General features: G+C 42.8%; 1 protein-coding gene across 1 annotated transcript; it reads right to left on the minus strand.

Annotated features, from left to right (window-relative positions):
* Window positions 1-1,252: 1,252 nt before the first annotated feature.
* Window positions 1,253-15,194, minus strand: PGRMC2 (progesterone receptor membrane component 2). Its single transcript, XM_086611357.1, has 3 exons — window positions 14,825-15,194; window positions 4,544-4,699; window positions 1,253-3,787 (listed from the first exon to the last, which is right to left on the minus strand). Exons 1-3 carry the CDS (start codon window positions 15,192-15,194, stop codon window positions 3,690-3,692), a joined length of 624 nt encoding a protein of 207 aa, XP_086467483.1. The 3' UTR covers window positions 1,253-3,689.
* Window positions 15,195-18,696: the final 3,502 nt, after the last annotated feature.

The raw sequence follows: 18,696 nt of genomic DNA on the forward strand, positions 1-18,696 counted from the left end.
AATGATCGAAGAGACAAACCAAGCATAAGTAAGGTTTAACTAGTCCTTGACCCCTACAATGAAGATAGTAAAATCAAACTGATTTGCAGGAAGAAAAAAATTCCTTAGAAAAGAGCTTGGAACTAAGATATTTGAAGTGAAACAAGATCAGAAGCAGAGTGCCAGTCTGCTTTCACATAGAAAATTTAAACCTTGGCCAAGAAAAAGCAGATCTAGCTCAGTAAAAAGATACAAACAAGTATGATCACGTGAAAGGATAATTCTGTAGTCCTTAGTCGACATTCAAGATGTTCAGATCAAGTAACAACATGGTACTCTTTTTTTAAAAAAAAAAAATAAAAAAAATTAAGGTTTAAAAATAGATTTTGTGCCATAACAAAGCATTTTGGGAAGCAGTGTACAAATGAGGCAGAAGTGTCAAAACAAACGATTACTCAAACTAGTTTAACACTAATTCTAGCCGAAGAAAACAAGTAGTATAGTAAACTGGAAATGTATTTTGTTTCTGAAGATGATGAGAAATACTCTCTTCTAGTCCCTTATGTTGCTTAAACAAAATTTATCACACTGTCAGTATGAATGTGCCTGTCATTGTAGTGACTTTTGACCAAGTGATTGACACAAACGTTGCAAGGATGAATGTCTCCATAAAATGATTGTATTAATTGCACTTAAGTTTTGATGGGTCTGGTGTTACTCTAAATTATTCTTTGTATGTGTCAACTTTTTCTAAAAATGAAAGCTGCACTGTGCTTTAAAGGACTTTTTTTCAGGTTGTCAGCTTCCAATCACTAGTGACTTTGTACCCAAGATGAATGAGATCCACTAGACATCAAAATACAGGATTAAGTCTATGCAGCATACTGCTGCCACAGGATGACCGTTTTGTGTTCTTCACAGTTACCATTAAAGTTGCTTCAAAGTAAAACTCATCCTTCACCTGTTTGATCGCTGTGCTGCTCAACCACTCCTAAATCACGGAAGTAAAAATTTGAGCACTGTTCTTAAAACCAACCAACAAAACTGCATGTGACTTCACTGTGATTAAGCTTCACTGCACTTGGGTTAGGAAAACATGGCATATGAAAACTACCCTGCTTTCTCCAGTAGGAGGTTTCTACATAAAACAGCTACAAGCATGATAAACAGCTAACGCTACAGCTGTGCCAGATGTAGCAATACTAATAGCTGCAGTGAGTGAAGAGCAGAGTAACCCACAGGAAGTGTTATGAACCTCCAGCGATGACTTTGTACAGTAGAAGCTGGAACACACAGTATGTGTGTTTTTATGTGGAAGCTTATAAAAAATTTATCTGATAGCTGGGTAAGCTGCCTTTTCCTGCTCCACAGCTCCACGCGTCCTGGTGCCATGATGAGGCGCAAGAGCTGGCACAAAAGCTAAAAATGAAGGGCATGCTGTCAGTGAAGCTTAGTGTAAAACTTATAGAGATTTAGTTAAAAAAATAAAATTAAAAAATTCCCTAGTGAAGCATCCAGTTAAAGAACTGGTGCTTAAGTACTCTGAGCTCCTGTCCTATGCAAGAAAGCTTTTCTTTATCCCCTGGTAGCTTCCATTGTTCCATCTAAAAGATGTGTTTTTGTGGTTAGTAACACCAGCATGCCCAGCGTTTCTGCAGCCTTAGAGGATTTGCAGACACTTACTACAGTACTACCACGCAAACCGAAGTCTGGACGCTGCACCGGTGCTCAGCTTATACGGATGTGACCTTAGCAGAAGCCAGTGCTTTACGGAATCACAGTCAGCAGCCAAATGCCGCACTGGATTGTTCAGCCTGCACAGGAACCTGCACGTGTAACCTAACTTCTGCCAAGAAATGGCTCCAGTTCTCGTACTCTTCTCTGATAAAGCTGTTCTGTTCCAAGTTTGGATACGCAAGGAAGAGAATTCAACCTGCCTTCTAGGACACGTGAGTTACACATGATTCAACAGAGGATTTTTGTTTATTTGTTTCATTTACATCAATATAAATCTTTTTCAGTCAAATAGTAATAAAAACGAAGTAGTTCCTGGAATTTCATAGTTTACAGTTCAACAGAAGGTACATATAGAAATCTGTTACTGTGTATTTATCACAGGTGAAATCTGCAGACAGAGGTACAGCTGTAAGCCACAAAGCTGCAAGTCATGAACTCAGTTGTGTCAGTTTTGACTTCAGCAGAACGGACAGTGACGTTTCTACAATACGTCGAGTGATACCCATGTATACGTCTCCAGCGTTCTCATCCTATTAGTGCTGCGAGACATGTTCCTTCTTCTGTATGTTACAGGATTTCCTAAAATGCTTCTCCTTTGTTTACATCACGTATTTTTTTTCCAGCATAAATGCATTGGCATAGGTTTATTCTCTTAAGTACAGCTTACCTGAGTAAGTCTTCAAGATTCTTCAAAAGCTGGGACTTGAAAGGAAAAATAACACCACAAGGACAAGGAACAGTATTAACAGCTGTGGATGTTTCATATCCAAGACTTCTTCCACTTCCTTTGTACTCCCATCACATTCCAGCTCTGCTGAACAGCTTCCACATAAAGTCTGACAGCACATTTGGTATTGTACATGCTTTATTAAAATGGTACTCGTATTTACAATATCTGCAGAACCAATCCCTCCCAAGTCTTGCATTCAGACAGACACGCACACATACACACGCGCGCACGCCCCTTCACTCTACAGGGGTGTGAAGGCTATGCTCCCAAAAGTTAGGCAGCTTCTGGAAGAGGAGGAAGGGTGACTTTTGTGTGTGTTTGTAATTACTTAAAAAGAAGCACAGGAGTATGCATTTGGCCATCACAATGCTAATTTAAGTATATGTAGTATTAACATATGGCAGTAACACTGAGTATTCCTCTTTTACATTCTATACACAGAATGACATCAAGGTTTTCCAGTCAACAGAACATTCTAGCTTCAGTCTCAATGCTGCTTGTAGTGACTATGAAACCACAAGTTTGGGGCTGTCCCTTAAAACAATTCAAGTCTATGTAAGCGAAATAAGGCACAATTAATATTTGATTTGATTCGATTTAGAGGGTGGGAAAAGGGGGAAGAGGCAGGCTTCAGCTAATAGTTGTTGCAGAGGAAACAGTTTTACCCAATCCTTTTGAGAAAAGGATGAATTTTACTCCCATCCTAATCTACACAGACTTTCTCCTAGAGAACTGAAGTATTCTGCCAGGGCTACTAACACCCACAAACAAAACAAAATTGGAAATTCACATTTGAACACCAGTTTCAGTAGTCTAACCTACTGATGCTGATGTACACGAGTACGTCTTTCTTTAATGCTGAAGGAGAAGACACACATGAAACAAGATTCAAACCTTCCACTGAGCCTGAAGACTCACGTCTTTCAGAGAGCTTCTGATATATACTATTTGAAGGCTTCACCTTACTGATAAAAAGGAATAGCGTTTTTGCCTTGAAATCCCTGGCCCCTCTTCACTACCGAAGCCTAACCAGACATTACAAATAAACTGCAACGAAAAGTTTGGCAGCACAAATAATGTCTAGTATTCAAATCTTCATTTGTGAGTATATTATTTTCCTTGTACAAAACCTGTTGAATGTTTTTCGCAGCAGATGAACTGTACCCAAAGATGCAGGACATTCTGTGATGGGGAATAAGAGGTTGCAGTTCCGAAGGCCCCTGACTTTGGTTGTTTACAAAGTTCATTCCTGTTTAGTGTGATCCTTGGTATCTTCCTCATCTGTGTATTCTGATGGTTCTTCCCCTGGTTTTAGGAGTCTACCTACGTAGTCGTATTTGTCTGAAAAAGATTTACGATTCCATTACAATCAAATACAGCTGCATTTGCTAGTTAGCCTGTACTGCTGCTAATTCACTTCTCCTACACACTAAGGTTCTGAACCTGACTCACTGAAACTGATGGCAGTTTTATCAGCAAGCTCAGCCTCCTAAAACAATCTTGCTACCTTTGCTGATCATTACTTGCTCTACTCTGAGTACCTTGTTTCCGTTCTCCCGCAGCTAATCAGGCAAGCTTTATCACACAGTGGCTGAAAACACTGCTATTAAAACTGGCATAAATTCCCTTAGCCTGTTTTGATTTTAGTTACTGTGAAAAATGACTCCCCCTCCCTCCAGAGGCATACTTCCATACTTTTGAGAAATTATTTCAAGACAAACTTGTTCAACCCTGCATGCCAAAACAACTCTTAGTTCTAATCATAATTCCATGGCATCAAAAGCCAACAACCTGTGAGCAGGAATTCCATCAGCTAAGCTACACTGAGATTCCAGAGTGAAATTCGGCACTGAAGAGCTGAGAACAGAACAGCTTTCTTGTATAAAACTAAAAGGCTGAAAAAGTTATAGTGGGATATAATGGAATCCCCTCTATGGAAAAAAGGCCTGAAATCCTTGGTCTATTCCTAAGAAAGTTACATTGCATTATTAGTGTTACTGTCGACATCTCTTTAAAAGCTGCCCCAAGCCCAAATTAGTCATTTTTATTAAAAGCATTTCCTTAAGCTGAAGATGTGCTGCTAATTTGAGAATTTACCTTTAAATTGCATTTCCCACTCTCTTACACTTTCCATCTGTACAGCATTTAAGTCCGATAGGTCATCATATTCATCTCTGAGTGCATCTTTATCTAGACAGAAAGTTGCTAGTCCCCTGGAGGCATCTCTGCCAGCAAATATTCCATATGGACCCTCTGAAAACAAAAAGACAAAATCGATACCTTCAGGTCTTTGTTTATGGTGACCAGTCTCAGTTCTTTACATAGTCTGCCGAAGCCATACATTAAATTTCTGCAGTGATGGGAACAGCAGTAGTTTCAACACAATGGCTGTTCGACATTGAACAGCACTACGATTCAGTCGTAAGTATCACTAGGAGATAAAGTCTGCTGAGAGAAGCAGAACCAGGAAAATAGCTTTGAAGAAATAATCTGGAAACCCTCTGTCATTTGCTGCAAGTCAGTTGATGTAAATTCCAAAGGGACTGGAGGCTGGAATTCAAAAGAAACGCACTTCTATTAAGCAAAACATAGAACGTGTACAAGCCAAGCATGAATAGAAGCTAATTGCATAGACATCTTAATTAGAAATCCATTGAATTTTATCAATAAATAGAACTTAAAAGCACTAATTAATAATTTCACTTCACTTATAAAACCACCACAGCTTTCTACATATTTGACAGACAGTGCATCTTTTGACACATTTCTTACTTCTTGAGGAAATAACCTCACTGATGTTTTGGGCAGCAGATCACCTGTACACCTATCCTGTATTTTTCTTGAAAACTGTACAAATCTTCACGTTAAGAACGTAAAGTGACTATTTCCTTTGTGCTTTTTGACTGATGCAAAGCAGCACAAATATGCTAACAAAATGTTGAGCAATGACTGTCAAATAAATATTACTACAAAGAGAACTGCATGATTTGCAAACCAACACCTTTCAGGATGAGGTTAGTTAACTAGCTTTCCCAAATTTTAATTAAAGAACTTCAAGCATATTGTTATCTTAGATTTTCTTGACCTAAAAACAAAGACCTTAATTCAGTTCAATTCAAAACAAAACAAAACAAAACACTTCAAAATTTTCTGCACTAACTGCAGCAGCCAAGCAACAGGGAAGCACCCAAGGCATTATAAAGGGTGGTCACTACTGGAAGATGAATACGCCAGAACCCCTCTGGCTTACCTCTCGGAAGACGACAGTGGCCATCAGCCTGAAGAAAAGGCAGCACCCATGAGCAAGAGTGAACACAAGCAAGTGGCAACACACTGTCCTTCACCCCCTCTATTGCCTGCCGTAGCACCTCAGACCTCTTCTGCACCAGGACGAGCCACAGGAAATCATTCCGAGAGGCTGGTTTCCTCCCAGGCTGCTTGCTCCAGCCACCACACCTATCTGCTCTTGCTGGGCATCGGCTTCAGGGTTGAGACAGAGGCTGAACGCAGCAAGAAGTCCTGAGGCAGGGAACCTGAGTACCATATAGATTAGAAGAAACTACGTCCTCACCAGAACTGGTGTCATCTCTCCACCCCGGAGCACTGGCACTGTAAATTGCTTACAGTCAAACCTGAGAACAGCAGGGTGTCTTGTATGTCAAAGACAATTCCCCTGCCTCTCTGGAAATAAACCGACTGCTTTAAAGGCAAAATTTCACAAGAAGTACACATCAGAGAAAGACCTGTCAACTGGAAGCTTGCACTGTGCGCATCTGGCCGTGTGTAAGAGACAACCATAATGATTAACAGCATCTCGATGCTCGTCCTGTCAGATATTTAGCTCCAGGAATGGCATTCCTGTAACCGCCTCTGGGACCAGCGACTACATTTATGCTACTTAAGAGAAACAAAGACGAGAGGGCTTATGAACTCTATTTTTCCTATTTGTATCCTGAATTAGATATTTATTTGAAGAACGGGGTTCAGAGACTGAAATCAATCCTATACTTTACCCGTTTTGCAGGCTCAGTCACTTCCCATGAAACAGTGTGAGAGAAAGTGATGGCCATCATTTGCAATGTAACTTAGAGCTTCTTCCAAGAAAAAAGTCTTGCTTCACTCCAAAATAGCTATCATTCAAATGATTAGTTTTTGATGTGCTGAATAAAGAACACAGGAGCTATAAACAGCTCTTACAGAGGCCACACACAATTTGTAAATCCTTACAAGCAACTATAAATTGCTACTTAACCTCCCCACCAACAGTATTTTGTCCCCAGCTTTTCCTTTCTCTTAAGTGCTTAAAAACAAGTATTTCCATAAACCCTACAAGCTATTTGCAAAATGCATTTTCACATTCTGGCTAATCAGAGTTAGAGAAGCACACTGTTCCCCTTCCCTTCCACCCTGCATGTAGTGGTTCATGGAGTTCTACAGCACTTGCCGAGTTGCCACCTCTTGGTCCACCAGCTTGATTCCAATCTTATCTATTAGAGAGAGAATTACACTACGTTTATCAGTACCAAGCCCTGAACGCCGTTACATCTCAATAATATGCTTAGCTGTAAGCATGAATGCTTTTATAATGTATCCGTTTGCATTAAGATTAATGGATGCAGAATTTCTGCAAATATATTGTAAGGTCAGATGCTATTGCACCAGTATGTTGTTTTTCTTTTCTAAAATTGAATTTAAATGTTAACATTCCAGCATGTTTACTACAGAAGCATTCAGGAGTCACAGAGACACGATCAAGCCAAGTCTAAGCACTCAACAGAATGCTAATTAGTAAAAACAGCCTTTGGACTTGGTGGACAGCACCTCAAATTCCAGCTCTGCAAACCTAACTTAGAAATGTGTCCCGTTCTTTAATGCTTTTACTAAAGACAAATATTGAATTATGATTATTTTTTAAAAAGTGCAAGCCTGGCTTCACCTTAGTTGCAGGATTGCAAAAGCAGAAGTTCAGAGATCCTAGTGTGAGCAATCTACTTCAATATTTAAAGCTTCCATTCAGATACTTTTGCACAGAGATTAAGTGCAGTATTTTATATTAACACAGAATATACAGGTCTGGGCTTTTGCTCTAAGCCCTAGTCTGTTATTCACTTAGATAAAAATACTGGTGCAACAGTCTTAAAAAGGTAGTTTGCCTATCAGATTTTGCTGCACTTGGAGCAGGATCCAGGAAGGTGCCAGCATAGAGAACCCCAGGGAGAAACATGCTTCAGGAGCATGAATCTGAGGCAGAGACACGAGTGCAATCCTAGACATACTCCCACAGAGTTCTTTCATGACCAGATGCAGTTTACTCTGCAAGCCCTCCCCACAGCCCTTCTTTTCTTTCCTTTTGTCTGCCTACCTATTTAGACTGGCTCCTGCTCTAAATAATTCATTGCACCACGACATGATATACATGCTGAAGAGAGTGCAAAAAGAGATGCTATTAGCATAGGTATGGATACAAACTGATTTTTCAAAACCCTATCACAAAATTTCAGTGGTTGTCTTTTGCTGTACCTCCAAATTAGCTATTTCATAGTCAAATATTTCTTTAAAAAATTCTCCTCCCACGCCTGTTTGGCACCTCGCAACAACAAAAGGAAAGTCAGGGAAGTGTCAAGCCCCATTAAAACACGTCTGCTCCATCACTTGGCTACATGTAGCTACGGGCCGCACACAAAAGCAAACTCTGTTCCTTGAAGAATGCTTTTCTTCCCGTAATCGCTTTCCCATATTAAACCACTTTGTTTTAGTGCTGAGACCAAACAGGTACCAAGCCTACATATTTGCCTACATATCTCCACATCTTTATACTGCCTTGTTCCCCCCTGTAAATTCCACATGTACTTACGACTCTACCTTGCACAAAGCAGGCCCTTCTCTAAGCTACCACGCATGCAAAACGTTGCTATCCACCACCTGCAGATCCTCACTTCCTTTCGGAATCCAGTTAAAAATCTGGCCACCTTGATGGATTTGACATCTTGTTCCAGCCTGACATTCATCTTTATTCACAAATGAACTGGGTAGCTTGAGAGTTGGCAAAATCAAAGTCACCTTTCCAAGTCCTGCACTCAGGATTTCTGCATCTCCTAGCCCTGTTTTGGTTCTCAAATGAAGACTTAATTTCTCTTTGCAGGCATCCTAAAACAACAGCAGGCAAGGAAAAATAAATTTAACATTAAAGCTTTGTCTTTAAAAATTTGAGATATGAAGCTGTCCAAGCTGAAGTTTTTATCGGGAAACACAGCTTCTGGTCACTTGCTCCAAAACAGGTTAAACTGGATCTTGGAAAAGTACGTGGTTCAATTTTCAACCTGTTTGGCCAGTAGTTCCCCCCGTAAAATGTTTGCTGGTGTTACAACTTTTGAGTAGATACTCTTGGTTTACCGAAGAGGCTATCTGACCATCTCAGCTTTATACTAGTTTTGCAGAACATCCCAGACTATTGCTCCAAGACAAGTAACGAAGGTGAACACTGTACCCTGAACTTTGGATTGCTCATCTGTCAGCACAGGGACTGCACCACAGATAGCTGCATGTGGACTTTATATCTAATTAAGAGATTTGTAATCTAAGAATTGTATTCATTCTCAGAAGGCCCATACCAGTTCTCTGAAGAAGCCACACTGATTAACAAGGTTCAGTTTAAAACCAGCTTTGGTTTCTTCAGGTAGTCAAAAAGCACTTCCAAGCAATCAACAAATATGCAAAGCATACCAGATGTTCCTTGCATCTGCGGGGCTCCATGCAGCCACTGGAAATAAAACTCAGTTTTGTCTGAAGCTTAGAAGTCTGTGGACAATATTACTTCAAACTGCAGACAAAAATAAAGATTATTCTCTCCTTTAATGTAAGTTAAAGGAACAAAAGGAGACAGACCACAAAATTATTGTCAGCTGCACTATTTTACCACTTTGTCTACCTTATCCACTCCAAATCAAAGTGAAATCTCCACTACCTCTTTGAAATTTTCCATCTGAATCCTGACGTGTGTTTGTTCAGTGTTGCATCTTTTATAAGGGAATGAAAAAGCTACAAATCAGACAAAGCCATTTTGAGCTGCAGCTTGAAAGCAGCAGCTTTCTAATAACATTTATCCCTGGGAAATCAAGGTGACATAATTTTAACTTTACCGCTCCAGATTCACATGGAAGGAAAGATGTGGGTCAATTTTAAGTTACAACTTGCATGGAAAGTAAATGTTCTTAGGAGAACGATCCACAAAGTCTACATGCTACGACGGGAACTGCTTAGAAAGAGGGGTCTAAACCTGACTTTGTAGGCACAAGACCAGAGGGCTTCACTCTTTCTTTCACTTGCTTCCTTTTTAACTCTGTTAAAACTCGGGGAAAAAAAAAGTGCAAGAATCAATGACCCAATTTCAACTAACGGAGGAGACAATGAGCACTGCTAGGAGAGCCTGTAGTTCAGTAGTCAGGAGATTCCTGGAAGACAGCTCCATACTTGAGAAGATCTAGATCCTTCACCTTGCTTTAGTGAGAAATGCTCCAGCCACTAGTTTATTTTGTAACAAGGCAAGCGATGCTGGGCAGGGTTTTGGATGAAATGGGAGAGCTACACTGCTATGTACTGGATTTAACACCTCTATGTCATTAACAATGATGCTACTATCACATCCTAACGTGTCTTGCTTTGAGCTACCTGCTTGGTCAGGCCCCCCAAACCTCAGGTGACTGGAACCTGAATGGTTTAAATAGGAACCAGGGGTTTACGGAGACCTTTTATCAAACAGCGTTTTTCAAGTTTTAAGGAATATAATCGGGTTACTAAAAAAAGAAAAACAAACCACCACAAAGAGAGAGCTGACAGACACACAAAGCAGAGGCAGTGATGCATCTCCCTGCACAAAACTGCTTTACTGGCCCCCCATGAACACGGACTGAGAGCTTGGAACAACCCCTTCATCTTGGTTGTTCTTCTCCCTTTAATCAGAAGTATGGGAACGATCTCTCGCCAACACGCACGTATACACCTTTTGTAGTTTAACTGCTTCTGATAGGAACTTGGTCTTCATCCAGAAACACTGCTTCCTTGAAAAGCTGAGTCCAGGGGTGAGATACCTGTGTTATACAGACACCAAAGAGCTGATGAACATCAAAAACACAGAGGAGATACACGCCTTACAGGACGCACTTCTTCCCCCCACTCTTATCCTCTGCACTTATCTGTAAACCCTCAGCCTTTTGTGTTCTAAAGATAGGGCCACCCTTAATAGAATTCTCCAGACACAACGTATATGATGTCCCTCCTGCAACATTTCACTCTAACCATACCCTTGTAAAGGATGTATGAAAAGCATCAGTGCCATCTTTTAAACAGAGACACACTGAAGTTTACAGCACTCGGTTCCAAAGGAAGTCTAACAGCATCAGATTATTTTTTTACAAAAGATGGGGAAAAACGACAGCTGTTCAGTATAGAATTTTTTGAAGTATTTAACATCAGAAATCACAGTTCTTAACTGGATTTGCAACATGAAATAAAGGTAATTTTCCCCTCATGAAAAGTGAACTATGATGGAAATTTTCATGGAAGGAACTACTACTACCTAATCTATTCCTCTTGGCAAACTGGAAATCATGACACTTTGTAAAACAAGAGTGGGATGAGAAATGAGTTGACAGTGACAATGTCTTGCAGCAAAGGAAAGTCAGGAAATTGATTTTTTTAAAAATCATGAAACATTAAGAACCAGAAGTGACGCGGAACACTTGTGTACACTGGACTACATATAATCTTGCTTTGTCATGCTCAAAGCCAGGTATTTTTTGTAACTACACAAAGTATTTGATAAGTTGATCAAAACCCATTTACAGCATTACCTCGGCATGCCAATTTAAATGTTAAATGTTAAGATTTGCTAACATTACTTTTAACTCTTACTATGCCCTTCTATTGACCAATATACTACCAGGAATCTTGATACAAACAAACATGAAATTAAACGTTCCAATAAATGAAACAGTAAAAACTGTCTCTCATTATAAGGATATAAAACCAACACAGCACACACTAAAGTTATTAACGATTAGACTCTAAATCATGAGATGTGCCTACAGATGGGGAAATCACCCTGAAACAGCTTCTTGGAAATTCTGGTTACATTGTATTTTTAATAGTGAGCCACTACTTGTTTACTTTATTTCTTTTAGAAAAGGATAAAGGAAAAGGTAATGAATTAAAATCAACAACCAGGCAAAGCACTCTGAGACACTCCTTTCGGCACAAATAGTGCTGAAATACTACTACAGTAGTATAAATACTACTACACTATAAATACTACTACAGCTAAAAGTGAAGTGCTGAAACAAAGGGTCTATTTGCAGGACAGAGCACTATCTCAGGAAGCAGCATTTTGGAAAAGAACTTGGCCAGTAAAGTTTTAAATTAAGAGTTCAATGTAAGTGAAGGGATTTTTGGAGGCACAGACAGTTAAATTTGTGATATGACCTTCTCTTGCTCTTAGCTAAAATGTATTAGACATACTGGAAACTAACAGGATACCAAAGACTTACATTGTGGAAGGCTTAAAGAAGGCAACATGAGAAAAATCAAAAAATTTGGAAAACATTTTGATTAAATGTTCAAGAAACTCAAGTTTTCAATCACGGCCGTTTGAAAGGAAGACTTCAACAATCTATCAATTTTTAAAAATATCTTAACTGTACGTATTTAAAGGGTTCTTCAATGAAACAGGCCAAAGTATAACAGGATTCAGTGGATGGAAACTTACATATAGGAGAGCTTCTAATAAAATCAGAAGCTTGGTGGGAGCTTTAATGGAATCTCCACTGCTGGACAAAAATCTGGACTAGATGATAATTCTGTGCATTTTTAGCTTTCCGCTGTAAGTGAAAAAATAAGGAACACCTTTGCATCCCAACTACACTGAAGGAAAGAAAAAAAAAGACCAGACCTTAATTTCAAGCCATCAGAAGCCTTCTGAGACAGCCACGTTATTCAACGGTAACCCAGCGGTCAAGACATACTTCCGATGTGAGTGAGCCCTCAGCCAATGCCTTCTGCTGCCTCCAAAGCTGAAGCACGACTGGCCATGGCTTTGTTGGTATGCTTTGCACCTCTCCTGCTACACTCCAGCTATGAAGCATAAAATTACCAGGAGAACTGCTGTGGACATCTGGATACTCAGACTGAAGTCTTTCTGAAAAGCTCTCAACCAGCTGCAGAAGACACTTCTACCTAACTCTTCTCAGATCTTTTAAGGCCTGCAAAAAACCTACCAGCTTTACTTTTCAGCCACAAAACAGCTGCAAGAAAATATTCCCTGACGTGCATCCGTACAGGGAAACCACGTCAGCACGATTCAAAAATCAACACGTTTGGCAGAAAACACACAGCTGATGATGCACAGGCTGAGCATCACTATCCTAATGTGCATGGTCCCAAGTAACAGAGATCTGATAGACAAAGATGACATCAGTTCTGTTCTATAAAAGCAATCCTTCACTACGGGAGGTGGGGGAAGCCTTTGTCCCTCTCCATGAAAAGCTGGAAGCACTGCTTTGGGGAAATCAGCTGCTGCCAGTTAGCAAAAAAGCAGACTGATGCCCTAGAACATAAAGCTTTAGCTTCCTCACAGTGATAGACCTCCAGAGGTTCACAGTGTGAACCAGTGATGATTCTCTGTGCACATGACTGTACAGTGGAGAGTCTAAAATGGAATTTATACTTGATATACAAAAGAGAGTGAATGTTTAGATTAGGGGTCAGTAGTACTTCATAGAGTAATTTATGAAGCAAGCTGACGTCTTACTGGTGTTTTCGGTTTCATGTGGCATATGTTATGACCTGCATTTTATATCAGGACACAGGTCTCAGTTTAAAAACCCCTAAAGCGAGAGGGACAAAACAACTAGCCCGATTAAATGTCATGAAAGCTGTGGCACACCAGACTGCATCTTCTCAGCTTTACTGGTCAACAAACAAAACAATGCATGGCAAGGTAGTTTAGATTCCATTGTTAACTTTCACAGCAACCAGTCAGAAAAGCGTTTTGATTCAATTGCGAGAGTTTCAATTTCTGCAACTGGTAGTGGAGCTGGTGTCACAAACTTGAGGGTAACAAGAGTTACAAAACACTAGTCCAGTTCAACTGTACAGCTGCTTTTCACTTCCCTAGTAAGAACCAAAGACTTGTAACATACCCGCTCTGTGTTTTTCTTTTTGTAACCTAAGATTATTAAATAATAATAACAATAACAACAACTACTTAACTTGAACTATTTCCTGGGGGAGGGGAAAAAAAAGTATCCTCTCTCTCTCCTCTACCCCTCATACAAGGACACTTGCCATACTTAACGATAAAAACTCCTGCATCATTTGATTAGATCAAGTTCTCCAAACCACCATTGTTCAAGAAAGAAAATTATCAGCAGTCATAACCTTCATTTCCTTTGGCATGAGATGTGAACACAGTGCTACTAGTGAGTTTATCTACCTCATTATTAAGAACACTGTTTATTACAAGAAAATATGCTGCAGTTTCACAATCCACAGTATGAATACAAAAAACATAACATTGCCTTTGAAGTGTACTTTTCTGAACCTTTGAAGCACACATTTCCGCTCCAAAGAACGGTATTGTCTGGCTCTCTGTTTAAGAGATGGGGTTGATTTCTGCACTCTTCTCAAAGGCAGCAACACATCTGTCCCCGAGCTCTCCCTACTTTCCTCTATCCTGATTAAAATTCATACCCGATATGGCATTTGCACCTAAATCAGTAACCAGCTGTTTTTTTTCTTTCCTGAACCATAAGAGCTAAAACGAAGGATCAGTTGCACTTGGGAAACCTACTAGAAAATACAGAAGGGAAAAAAAAAATTAAGCATTGCACATCCACATCTAAGCAACTGGAAAACCGGGTGCGTGACGGCAGCCTGAGCAGAACCCAGACCCGTTTCGCACCACTACGTTTAGAACCACCGGCCGCCCGGGGAAGGGGCTGCGGACCGGGGCCGGGCGGCGGCTGGCGCGGCTGTTCCCCGCCTGACACCGGCCCGGCGGCCCTACCGCGCGGGCGAGCGGCGCGCACGGGGCTGGCCGCCCGAGATAAACCCGCGGCCCGAGCGAGGCCTCCCGGGGCCCCACCGCCCCCCAGGCGAGGGGCGAGGCCCGGGCGCCGCCAGCACGGAGCCCCGGCGGCGCGGCATGGCACGGCACGGCCCGGCCGCCGCAGCGGATCCCCGCCGTCCTCCCCGGCGCCGCCCCCGCGTCCCGCCAGCGCCGCCCGAAACGCGGCGGGCAGCCGAGGGCCGGCGCGGGGCCGCTGCTCGGCACGGCAGGAGGGCGGCTTCCGCCGGGGGACCCCCCCTGCCCGCCGGGGGTCTCACCGGGCCCGTAGAACTTGCTGCCTTTGGTCACGTCGAAGACTTTGCCGTTGACAGCCAGCAGGATGCGGGGGTTGCGGGCCCCGTCGAACTCGCGCAGCTGCTCCAGGGAGAAATCGCGCCGCTTCATGCGCGGCAGCGCGGCGGCCTGGCTCTGCCGGGCCGCGCCCCCCGGCCCGCTCCGCGTCCCCCAGCGCAGGTACAGCCGGTAGGCCGCCAGCAGCGCCAGCGCCAGCAGCCCCACGTTCAGCAGCATCTCGCCGCCCACCGCCGCCGCCGCCGCGCCGGCCGGCGGCTCCCCCGCGCCCCCGCCCCCCGGGCCGCCGTCGCTGCTCCCCTCAGTCCTCAGCCTCCCCTCCCCATCGTCCGCCATCACTGCCAGGCCCGCGCCCGCGGCTCCGCCCCGCTCGCCCTCACGGACGCGAGGAGGAGGAGGAGGAGGAGGAGGAGGAGGAGGAGGAGGAGGCGGCCGCCGCGCCGCGCCGCGCCCCGCCCCCGCCCGCCGCTCGCCCGCTTCCCATTGGCGGGCGGGAGAGCGGGCACCGCCCCCGCCGGGCTCGCGCCCCGCCGGTCGCGCGGCTCTGCGCTCGCGAGAGGCGCCGGTGGCTCCAGCGCGCCTGCGCGGCGCGCGCGCCCCGTCGCCCACGCGGCCGGGTGGCGTTGGCGGGAGTTTGAGGAGGAGCGAGACGGTCTCGCGCGGTGCTGTCGCCTCAGCCGCCGCCCCGCGTCCCCTGGCCGTGTGGTGTGCGGGCGCTGAGGGCGGCGCCGCAGGTCCTCGGGGTGCGTCCTGGGACACGCGTGTCTTCGCCGCCGGGGAAGGGTCGAGGCCGGCGGCGTTGGCCGCCGCGGTGCAGCCACGTCGCGCAGCGCCCTTTCGGCGGCGGCTGAGTAAGCGACACGTCTGCCCGGAGCTCCGGGGCGGAGGCGGTTCTGTCCGCTTGGGTGAGCGCGGGCGCGCCCCTGAGGTGGCACATCAGCCAGACTTGGAGCGAAGCCTTTGGAGATAGCTCAAGGGACTGCCTGGTGCGCTCCGCCGCTTAGGGTAAATACGCCCTTCCGTTTTTTCCTGTCAGGAAACGGGGTGGCTACTAACAGGAGGCTGGCCGATCCACCAGAATGACTCCTTGTGCTGTGAAATGTTGCACTGGCAGCACGTAGGTTGTTTCAGTGTATCTCGTTAAGTACAGCCCGTGCGCGGGAGTGGCTTTGCTCAGTCATACGAGGAGAAAGGCTTAGAGCTTTTACTTTCAAGCAGAGAGTGGATGCACATACGTTGTCTCAGTAGGGCGAAGCTTCTCTGCAGAGAAGACAAAGACCTGGGCAGAATTTAGCCCTTCTGTTTCTCTCATCTTGTCAACGTGTTCCCAAGCAAAATGGGCTATCTCATCAGATGACACTGAAGAGCCGCTCCACAAGTGTGTAACTGCACCTGGGGAGCGTAGGCCAGGCTCGGCCGCTCTCCCTGCGGTTGGAATGTGATACAAGGAGTACTTTGGACTTGAGAAACGTCTCTATTCCACATGACTGTGGTGCTGAAGCATCCCTGCCTAATAACATCAGCCTTAAGAATAATTCACAGTTACGTAACACAGTCGCAAAAGTTGGAAAGCTCAAATGTTTTCACAAAGGCTGGCAGACAGTGCGAGAGACTCAACCCAGTGGCAAATAACATTAATGATACTTAGCATTCACATAACGCTCTGTGTTTTTAACACTCTGGTTAATGATTAGGTGTTTAATCTTCTGCCCTCTGAGCCAGTTCAGTAATGACTACCTCTGTGAGAAAACAGGATAAAGATTTTTGTCAGTTAAAAGACCTACAATTAAAATACTACTACTATTCGCTTAACCAAGCAGGCTCTATTTAATATATGTATAAGTAAACACCATTAAGAAAGTCCTTTTATCTCAACAAGTCACAGCTTGGTTGTGGTTAACAACAGTTTTTATCGCAGAATCGTAATATGTTTGGATTGTCTGGGCACAGATATGATGCAGGTCAGAAAACTATGGAGTTGCACTCTTACCTCCGGATTTCCTTCCCTCATGAGTTTAATTTAGATTTTCCACAACATCTTGCTATGTTCTCTTAACTTCCTTTTGTATTTTAAAGATGGCTTCAGAAAACAAAAACAAGTAGTAAGAGATGTGGGGTGCTTTTACCCATCTTCCTACTGAGATCTTATCTCTAAATTCATATGGACTGGCTAAATAATTCTAGATATTTCTGTGAAAGCGCATGGTTTTCCACTGTGTGAACGTGGTGGTCTGCTATGTTCTGGAAGGAATACTTTCAGAAATCAGTATGGCTACCGTAGGCATTCTAGTCTCCATTTGTCTGTTCCGGGTGCCTTCTTAAGAGATTATGCTGCTTGGCTAGGATACCTCAGTTACTTCTGTGAGCCTTGGATCTAGCGCAGCAAAATGGTGGCTATTTTTGATCCCCAGATAAGAGCTGGAAACCAAGAGGAGTTCCAGAAACCTGCCCCAAGGAAATGAAATAGTTTGAAAGACTGAGTTTAGAAGAATTTGTCTTGAAAGAGTTTGAACACTAGAAAATAGCCAAATACATTAAAAATAGTATAATATAAATACTGAATCTACTAAGTATACTTGGATTAGAACATTTCCAAACCTAGCAGATAAAAACTACTGAAAATGTGTAGGTGAAGTGTCCTCAAAAGTCTCTTAGTGTTACTGTGTTGCTTCCGCTGTTCGTTATGTGCACTTCTTGGTGGTTCTTTGGTGTGAACAAATCTTATTTTGATCTAATTGGCAGTTGGACTTGATGATCTTAGAAGTCCTTTCCAACCTTAATGATTCTGTGATTCTGTGGTAATTGACAGCCAGCTTTCATCATTCCTGATCCATGATTGGGGAGCCCAGGTATTGCTAATGTATATAATTGTGAATGTCAGTGGAGTAATTACAGCAATATGATGAGAGGAGTGAAAGGAAAATTGTGCGTTCTGGGTTACCTGTGGGAGTAAACCTCAGAATTTTCCAAATTCTGAAATTAATGCATTAATTAATTTCTACAGATTTGATCTGAAGAGCAAAGTAGTAATACTTGCATATCACAGTTTCCCGTAAAGGGCTTAGTGAGCCCTGAAAAAACATATATGAAAGAATATTACCAACTTTCTAATTACGTATCTTACAGCTTTTGTTGGTTTTAAGTAATTTTTTAATTTTATAGGGTTTTTTTTAACCTAATAAAGTTTGAAGAATACCTAGAAAATGAAAAATTTGTCGCTATATTCTTATGCAATCTCATCAATTACTTGTTTATCCTCTTGTTCTTGGAGGTTAATAGCCATTAACTTTCATAACAGTCTCTGTGCCATATGTGACATCAGTTGTTCTTGCAACAAGGGAAAAACAGAGGTATCTTTTAAAGTTATTTGCTCACTGGTGTTAGACGTTCAGCATTTTTCTACATCAGTAAATGTTTTCTTCTTCAGAATAGAGCCTTCTGTGTTATAATGTGTCAGATATACTACGACTGACTATTGAAAATCTTAGGACAAAGGTGCACAGATAGTTGCCATCTACTTTGTTTGTTCCACATATGAAATAATTATCTAACTTTTCGTTTTGAGAGAGAAGCAGGTAGGATGCTTCTGGATGACTTTTCCATTAGGAGGCGAATGCCTCCACTCAGTTATGTTCTTCACTTCTTTTCAAACACTGCTTATTACTGTCTCTGGAAAGAAGGCAGAACTCAGTAAAATGCACATTGAGAACACAACTTTACAAAGAGAAATTGAACTCTGATGCAAGCCACTCTCATGGCTGAAGTTTATTTTCCATTGATTTTGAAGCTGAAGAAGCATCTTTTAAAATGCAAAGACAGGCTACATTCAGGACGGATG

The sequence above is a fragment of the Tauraco erythrolophus genome, chromosome 5 (genome assembly GCF_009769465.1).
Source record: "Tauraco erythrolophus isolate bTauEry1 chromosome 5, bTauEry1.pri, whole genome shotgun sequence".
Lineage (NCBI taxonomy): Eukaryota > Metazoa > Chordata > Aves > Musophagiformes > Musophagidae > Tauraco > Tauraco erythrolophus.

Excerpts from the sequence above, each read along its gene's own strand:
- PGRMC2 (XM_086611357.1), bottom strand. The coding sequence starts at position 15,194 with ATGGCGGACGATGGGGAGGGGAGGCTGAGGACTGAGGGGAGCAGCGAC. Across the intron at positions 4,700-14,824 it reads CAGCAAGTTCTACGGGCCCG|AGGGTCCATATGGAATATTT; the intron begins GTGAGACCCCCG and ends TTTTGTTTTCAG. Across the intron at positions 3,788-4,543 it reads GTGGGAAATGCAATTTAAAG|ACAAATACGACTACGTAGGT; the intron begins GTAAATTCTCAA and ends AATCTTTTTCAG.